An 8,935-nucleotide genomic window follows, 5' to 3' on the forward strand; every position below is an offset into this window, starting at 1 on the left:
AAGGATTCAAGGATGACATGAAGCCCATCCCAACTTATCCAGAACATTAACTGGTGGAAAGCAGCATAGAGCTGAGATTGGTCCATGGTTCTCGCAACCCTTTCACCACCATCTGGCCTCTTTTTTTTCTGTTTGAACAGCCTTTATGCTGATGTCTCTTTAATGAACCTGCTATTCTTAGAATGCAGAAGGCTCCCATGCCGTGCTAACTTCACAGCTTAATGAGATTTCCCCTTGTTTGCAAATGGCTCCTGATCGTCGTCATGACTAGATTTACTTCAATACAGGCTCTATTGTCATTGGTCAAACGTAATTCTACTAGCCACCTAGCCACCAATTTTAGGAAGTTGGCTTTAGCTAGCCCAGATAGGTTCCCAACCTCATAACTAACTACCAAGAAGCCATTTAAGGCTATCAATCAAGTTAGAGTAGCTAGCTTGTCTAACTATCTTAGCTGGGATGCCTTATTGCGAGGTTGGTCGACTTCAGAAAAGCAAGCAATAACTAAATGTACTGAATAAGACTCAAGTTCCTTTCAATATTTGACCCAGATTTGAGCAAAGATTCAGAGAAGCATATTTGTTTCTTTAAAAAAAGAACCAGAGTGGCGCAGCGGTCTAAGGCACCTCATCGCATGCAGTGCTAGAGGTGTTACTACAGACCTGGGTTAATTTCCCGGGCTGTGCCACAACCAGCCGTGGCCAGGAGTGCCATAGGACAGCGCACAATTGGCCCAGTGTCGTCCAGGTTAGGGCTCATCGCGCTCTAGTGACTCCTTGTGGCGGTCCAGGTGCCTGCGGGCTGACCCCGATCGCCAGTTGAACGGTGGTTCCTCCGACACATTGGTGCTGGCTGTTAAGGAATGCGGTTAGGTGGGTCATGTTTCGGGGGACGCATGACTCCACCTTCGTCTCTCCCGAGCCCGTTGGGGAGTTGCAGGGATGAGACAAGATTGGAAATTGGGGAGAAGAGGAGGTAAAATACAACAAAAAAGTATGAAAATAACCATTAGTCAGGAGGATACAGACAGCTCAAGATCTTAGATATGCAGATTATTTGGGGGGGGGGGGGGCTTAATGGCTCTAGATTGCAGGAAAAACCTATTCAGGTGTTAGGGTTAAGATGCTGAAATGCTAAAAACCTACAATTTACAGTCGAGTGGCCTAGCCACCCTCCAGCCATCTTCACGTACTTTGTGCCCCCTCAGATATTTGGGGTGCATGACGCCCCCGCTACTGTATGAGGTCCCTCATGGTTCCAGCCCTGCCAGCTTCGCCCCAAATTTGCTCAAATTCGAAGATGTCATTGTAGTAGCCTCTTATCAAAGAAAACTACATCTTACATACACTGCCAAACTGAACAATTCTGTACCAGGGCCATATTTTATGTCATATCATATTCCAAATTGTGAATAAAATCTAATTTATCAACTGAGATGAAATGGATCCCAATTGAACTGACCCCTTCTCGAACTTTTAAGGATCAGTAGATTCATATTTCTTAAGGTCAATCAAAAAGGTCAATCAAAAAGGTTTGATTGTAATTTTGTTCTAATTAACAAAACAAATGCACGGCTGCAATCCAGTCAAATCCTATTAGAAGCTGGTTGCATTTGAGTATTGAGCCCAAATGTCAAAGGTGAGGGAGAGAAGGGAACGGAAATGACTGTGAGGAACATATATTTGGTGTGTCAATAAGAGGAAAGGTCAGCCAACAGGTAAGTGATGGAAAAGGCAACTGAAAACGGGTTTGAGAGGCCTGGAAGGTGGCTGTTCCTTCTTTTCACCTTGATGTGTGGCAAAAGGTATTTAATTCAAGATCTTAATGTGTCCCTGAATGTTGTCTGTGGATTTACAGTTACAGTCGCTAGTGAATGTCTACACAGCCCTTGCAGTCTTCACATTCTGCTACCTTAAATTTAAATCTAAAAAAAGATTACATTTGATTTTTTCCCCTTACTGATCTACACAGAACCGGCTTAGCTCCTTTTATGTTTATTTTGAACCTGACAAACTCCCCAGTCCCTTCCGGTGACAAGCATTCCCATAACATGATGCTGCCATAACAATACTTGAAAAAACAGAGGATCAACAACATTGCATAAACTCCACATTACTGGCCTGTATGACAAAGTGAAAAGAAGGAAGCCTGTTTTATGAAATCCACTCCAAATCAAGCATTCTGTTTGCAACAAGGCCGTTAAGTAATACTGCAAGACAACACAGCAAAGAAATGTACTTTTTTTGCCTAAATTAAAAACTACAGGTTTGGGTCAAATCCAATACAACACAGAGTGAAACCCTCTGTATTTTAAGTATTGCAGTGGCATCATGTTGTGGGTATGCTTGTCTCCGGCAAGGACTGGGGAGTTTGTCAAGATCAAAAGAAATATGAAAGGAGCAAAGCCAAAAACAATGGATATAATAATGTTGCCCTAAGAGTTGTGCAAAATTGGAAGAATATTTTTCACAACTGAAATGGCTTCCAAAGGTGTTTCCATCAAGTAATAACTCTGGGGTGTGAAGACATACGCAATCAAGACAACTTCATTTTTTTTGTATAAAACTGTTCTATAATTTTCTTTCACTTAAAAATTATGGAGTAGGTTGTGTCGATTAGGAAAAAAATGTCATCCTTTTTAGGTTTAATTTTAAGGCAGAAAACATGAAGACTGTGCAAGGGGAGTGTAGACTTACACTAGGCACTGTATCTTTATTATCTACAAACGCTACATAATAATTAACCTATCATAACATTCGATTAACATATTATAACCTCCTAATGTTAATACATTTCATATTCTGTTGGCATTGTTCTATACTGACAGAATCAAGCAATATTAAGTTTAAAAAGGGATGCTTTATCCAATTTAGCTATACATTTACCTAATCTCATGGACCCCTAGAATGTAGTCTACATGGGCTCTATCTTCAGCTGAGTGCAACTAAGTGACAGTATTTATTGTCAAATGCAAGCATTTTGGTATACTTTGGTCCAGCACAGGACAGCAGTAATATTTCCTGTTGCCGATCGATACAGCCACATTTGCATTAAGTTATGAGGAGTGGAGTAAACAATATCTCATGGATAGAATGTATGGACCTGGAGAATCAGTGACTGATGATGATTTGCAGTATTAATATGGTGAGGTGAATTTGTAATTTGGTTGATTTCCCCCGTAAAGGTCAACAGCATCATGAGCTTTAACCTGTACCAGGAGATTTTAGCTAAAAAAAAGGTTGCTGAAAATTGGCCGCAAGGTTATATTTCAAGAAAGACAATAACTCCAAGCACACATCAAAACCCACAAAGAAATGGTTAATTGGCCACAAAATGGCCATTTCAGTCTCCGCACTTGAAATCTATTGAAAAAGGAGCTGCAGGTAGCCTAGCAGTTAAGAGCATTGGGCCAGTAACTGAAAGGTTGCTGGTTCGAATCCCTGAGCAGAATATGTGAAAAAGCTGCCAATGTGCATTTGAGCAAGGCACCTAACTGTAATTACTCCTGTAAATCACTCTGGATAAAAGAGTCTGCTAAATTACAAATGTAAATACTGTGGTTTGAATTGAAGAGAGCAGTCCATAAGCACAGACTAAGGGCCTGGAAGAATTCTGTATGTAGGAATCGTCTAAGATCCCTCCCAATGTGTTCTCCAACCCATAAAACATTTTTGAAAAAGGCTCAGTGCGGTTATTCTTACAAGGTAAGATATTGAAAACAGGGGTGTCAATAATTCTGACCCCTGCCTTTGAGAAAATAATTATTACTTGCTTAACAAAATCGCTTTCTCTGATCAATTGCATTAGTGTAAGAGAATCTAATTTCCCAATTTTTTTGAGCTTACAATACAGCTCAGTATTTGAATAATTTATTTTTGTCAATTTCGCTCATTGTTATCAAGGGTGTCAATAATTTCAGACCCCACTGTATCTGTTACATTAGTATATTTGAATCAGTGTTTACTGTTCCCATGGTTTACTTAGGGGAATACTCAGAACGGTCGGTAAGACCCAAGATTAACTTTTGACATGCTGAACAGGGCGTTGTCTCAAACCCAGACCTTTGACCCTGTAGACATATTTAACGGAGGGCTCAAACTATCTTTGTAAATTATCCTACTGTAGAATTGTCAATTCTAGTTAATCACAGAGCTGTTCTTGCCTAGTTCTGTAATGTCATGTTTCATGAGGCCCCCAAGGAAGAGTAGCTGCTGCTTTTGCAACAGCTAATGGGCAACCTAATAAAATACCAAATACACCGGCTACATCCTGACATCTCCTTACTTGGAAGAGAGCCATTTGGAATATGTTATTGAAGGTGTGAACGTAAATAGTTAGGTTGCACTACAGGTTAGACGCAATGGTTTGGCCAGTTGCTAGTTCACCAACTGGAATGGAGGAAATCACATCTAAATATACATTTGAGTTCACAAAACAGTAAGAACAAGTGCTCTTTCCATTACATAGACTAACCATATGAATCCAGGTCAAATCTTATGATCCATTATTTATGTCACCTGTTAAATTGACTCCAATCAATGTAGATGAAAAGGGAGGAGTCAGGTTAAACAAGGATTTTTAAGCTAAGAGACGTGGTTTGTATATGTGTGCCATTCAAAGGGCGAATGGGCAAAACAAAATATTCAAGTGCCTTTGAACGGGGTATGGTAGTAGGTGCCAGGCACACTGGTTTGTGTCAAGAACTGCACCGCTGCTGGGATTTTTCACACAACAGTTTCTTGTGTGTATCATCAAGAATGGTCCACCACCGTAGGACATCAAGCAAACTTGACACAACTGTGGGACACAATGACTAGCATCCCTATGGAAGGCTTTCAACACCTTGTCGATTCTATGCCCCGACGAATTGAGGCTCTGTGGGCAAAGGGGGGAGGGGACGGTGTTCTTTATGTTTTGTACACTAAGTGTACGTATTTGGGCATATGTATTTCGAAAAACAGAGCTAAAATTTAGAAATCACACCTATGCCATCCAAGGTCAAAACAGTTTGTGGTACTGCCCATCTGACTGCAACATGTTTCTAAAACATGAACCAAATAGGATAAAGGAAAAGATGTCCGGCCATGGTGTGAGTAAGGTTTTCTTTAATGCTCAATTCAATCAAATTAAAATGGAAAACCTCACTGCCAAAACATGTAATACACAGAATATATATAAAAATAGTTTGCGTTAAACATTTGTCACAACATTGCAAACAGTTTTCATTGAAGGGCTGCTATTATCTAATATAAATAAAGTATTTAACCATCACCAACCCCATGTTGTAATAGAAGTCATAACTTATTTGCATTTCACTGTTCATTATATAAAGGAAAGCTGGTTGCCACTGAATATATATTTTTTGCATTAAAACTATTTTCACAATAATGAAAGTTTCCTTTTGTTTTAAGACCCTAAAAGCACAAATTGATATGGACACATTCAATGTATAACTGTGCCCTACAATACATTTGAACAATTGATCTTATGTAGATTTTAGGGAGCACAATAAGGGTTGAGCTTTACAAATGTACCTTTTACAGTAGGCTTCCTCCAGTAAGTGTCTTCTGCAAAACATGTTAAGTTCTACACATTCACATCAGGAGCAAAACATTTTTCACAAGTAAAAAAAATAAAAAAATAAATAAAAATAAAATGTATTTAGGTGAAAATGGAATTCCTCTAAGCTGTGTAAAATGATCTGTCAAAACTAACTGTGGAAAAGACAAATAAAAAACAGACAGCCTCTACTGCTGATATCATATCTGTACCCCATAATTCATATAGAGAGACATGGGTCTCAATGTGACTCCCTGTTAACATAAACCTAAAAATAACATCTTGAAAAGGAAACCATTGATATAATCTCAACGTGACAAATATCAGGACCATACACCAGGCTACACAAACGGTTTCCAGTGAATTGATTCTTATTTGATTAGGGAGTTAGGGTAATAATTGTAAAAAGGCTAAAGTATGCAACAAAAATTACACAATTAGGAACTCCTTATTGGGCTATTCATTCTAGGAAACACTTACCCCAACAGACAAAAACAAATCGAAACTGTTTACATTTGACAATGGTACATTGAAATATGCACATATTTGAACACATAGCTTACTGATCATGGAAACAGCAGGTACATAGACCAGACAGGAGACAAAATGAACCACTTCATACTAACCACCATTATATCCTTCAACCACAAACATCAATATGTTAATATCAGTTACATATCACGGCACGTAGCACATTTTCTTCAATAAAGGTTTCCTTTATGTTACAAGTCGTTCACTTCACTACCAAAATGAGTCTTTACTATAGATGCTATAAATTTGTTTTCCGGATCTCTCGACATCCGTTTTCATCCGGTCTCTGGAAACATATACTATCAAAGTGACTAGCTTTACCATTACTAATCAATGTCAGGAGCATGTATTCCCTATGGCAGAAACTAACACAGTAACATAGCCTGACTTGGTAAGCAAACATGTTCCAGTGCAAAGAAAAAAACTACGATACTTGATTTACTGTTCCCCTTTACCAAATAAAAAACATTTACTTTGGTAGTGCCTATGTGCACACAATACAAATTGTGGTCAGTGTGATAATCAGACAACTGATTGCATTAAAAGGCTTCTTCCTTCCATCACCATTTGATGAACATTAGGCCTGCTAGAACTCCATAGCCCAGTATGAGAAAGAGCACCTTAAGCAGTCTGTCATGTTTATCCTCCAGCTCCCGAGACAGGATCTCAAAGAAGGTGACAAAGAGGAAAGTACCAGCAGCCAGGCCTTGGAGCACCACCGATGCAATACTGCCTGCCAGGTTCTGGGCACTATTGATGCACATGCCCAGTCCGATGCCAATGGGTATCATGAGGCTGACCGTCACACCCAGTTTGATGGCATCCCTCATGGGCAAAGAAGCTTTGGCAACACTCACCCCCAGAGCCACGGCAGCCAGGGTCTCGTGGATGCCCACCCCCAGGAAGAGGCTTCCAAGCTTGGCCCCGTCCTCCTGGAGGCCCAGCGCCAGTCCCTCAAACACAGAATGGGCAGAGAGAGCCAGGACCAGGCTGGCCAGCCGTAGAGGCCCAGCTCTGGCCAGCTCGGTGGGGCTGAGGTGTCCATGGTGATGCCCGTGGTGGTGGCGGCTCACAGGGGAGCCCCGGGTGGGGGAGATGAATGGAGCGTCGTACTCAGAGTCGCTACCAGCCTCTGAGCTCCTTGCGTTGAAAGTTTCCAGGTCAATGAAAGATGGCTTCTCCTTCTTGAAGGTGAGCACTGCCTGCTCCACGAAGACTGTGAGGAAGAAGCCCAGCATCATCATGGTCTCTGCCAGTGGGTAGTCTGTGGTGATATTCACCAGTTTAAGGACCTCATCCACCTAAGGCAGAGACACCCAGTAAATGAACATCAGCATAAACTTTCTACTTCTATTCTACAACAGCAAAAAAGTTGAGGCTTTCACGTATTGTCAGAATACATTTTTGGGGGCTTCTCAACACGGCTTCGGTCTTCCAAACTACTTCTGAGATGACATGATTATGGGAGGTTTTATAAACCAATCAACCTTTTCCTCTACAAAATCTAATATTTTGAAGACATAGCTACTTACCTTGTCTCGTACGGCAGGCAAAAGAGCATTGAAGCAAGTGGCCAGAAATACACCCCCTCCAAAAGAATTGCAGAGTGCAAGAGCCTTCCTGTACCTTGGGGCTTTTTCAAAGTCCACCTGAATCATGAGTCGCACTGGGAGAAGAATCCCAGCCAACATGAGGGAAAACACTCCCAGAAGGCAAAGGACCTTGGCCACTACAAGCTCCATAATGTCCAGATATGGTATCGCTCAGTAATATGAGTGGCACATAACCCTCAAAGCCTCTTCTCCTATTTTCTGTCAGAAACAGAGATATGTCTTGTCATGCTGGTCCTGGTCCGAGAGGCTGTGACATCAACTACAAATGATAAAATAAACAGTTAAATATGTGCAAATAAACTAACTAGGTCAACTGTGAGATGTATCTGTAGTGACAGTCCGTTACAAACTAGAACAGATAGCTAAGCTATGACCACCTTGACTGGTTTGAATTGATTACATCTCATCACAGCTGCGAGTACTAGCTAGATGTGTAATCTTGAATGATGCAAAGCACAATCTTTAATACTGCACAAGTATAGATATGTACATATCCGACAGCATGTAACGTTACCATGATACAATCAACATGAGAGATTGTTGCTAATTTAGCTAGCTAACATTGCACTCACGGCAACATAACGATAAGTCAATTATCTGAGCAACCCGTTGATAAAACACAGCTTTCTAAGTGGATGCTACAGTCGGTATAATTAATAATAATTTGGATCACGTTGCAATCTTTGTCAGCAGCTAAATTGTACACGAGTAAATAATAATACAATGACTATAGCTAGTTTCTATCGAGCTTTTTGATGAGAAATATGAAATACCTGTTGTACACCTTCCCTTCACAGCTTCATTCCTTGTTCTGGTGACACTTCGTGTTCACACAACGTAAACGTTTGATTGGTGGAGAGCATATCATTATATATGATGACGTTTCGTTGAACGCTTTTGTAAACAGAAGTCTCCATTTGAGCGAGTTCCTGAAAATTAATGCTAAGCCCCTGAAAATATTTTTTTTTGCTAAATATCAATGGAAAACAGAAATCCGCACACTGCTGCTCAGGAGGCAAAACATTTTTTTATAGTTTCAAAATGTCCAAATTGAATATATGTATATTACTGTACATGTTTATCACATTCCCGGTGTATGATCATATATTTTGATACATCGATACATGTTTTCCCCCTGGATTCAGGAAGTGATGTCACTGAGTACTGTCTCTATATATATATATAGGACCCTCCACCCCCATCTGGGATATGAAGACCTAAGGGTCAAAATA

General features: G+C 40.4%; 1 protein-coding gene across 1 annotated transcript; it reads right to left on the reverse strand.

The window, feature by feature from the left end:
• Positions 1–5,088: 5,088 nt before the first annotated feature.
• Positions 5,089–8,841, reverse strand: LOC110524111 (zinc transporter ZIP3). The gene is made up of 3 exons (XM_036977928.1): positions 8,477–8,841; positions 7,623–7,962; positions 5,089–7,391 (listed from the first exon to the last, which is right to left on the reverse strand). Exons 2-3 carry the CDS (start codon positions 7,830–7,832, stop codon positions 6,651–6,653), a joined length of 951 nt encoding a protein of 316 aa, XP_036833823.1. The 5' UTR covers positions 7,833–7,962; positions 8,477–8,841; the 3' UTR covers positions 5,089–6,650.
• Between the last annotated feature and the right edge of the window lie 94 nt (positions 8,842–8,935).

This window comes from Oncorhynchus mykiss, chromosome 5 (genome assembly GCF_013265735.2).
Source record: "Oncorhynchus mykiss isolate Arlee chromosome 5, USDA_OmykA_1.1, whole genome shotgun sequence".
In the NCBI taxonomy this organism is placed as follows: Eukaryota; Metazoa; Chordata; class Actinopteri; order Salmoniformes; family Salmonidae; genus Oncorhynchus; species Oncorhynchus mykiss.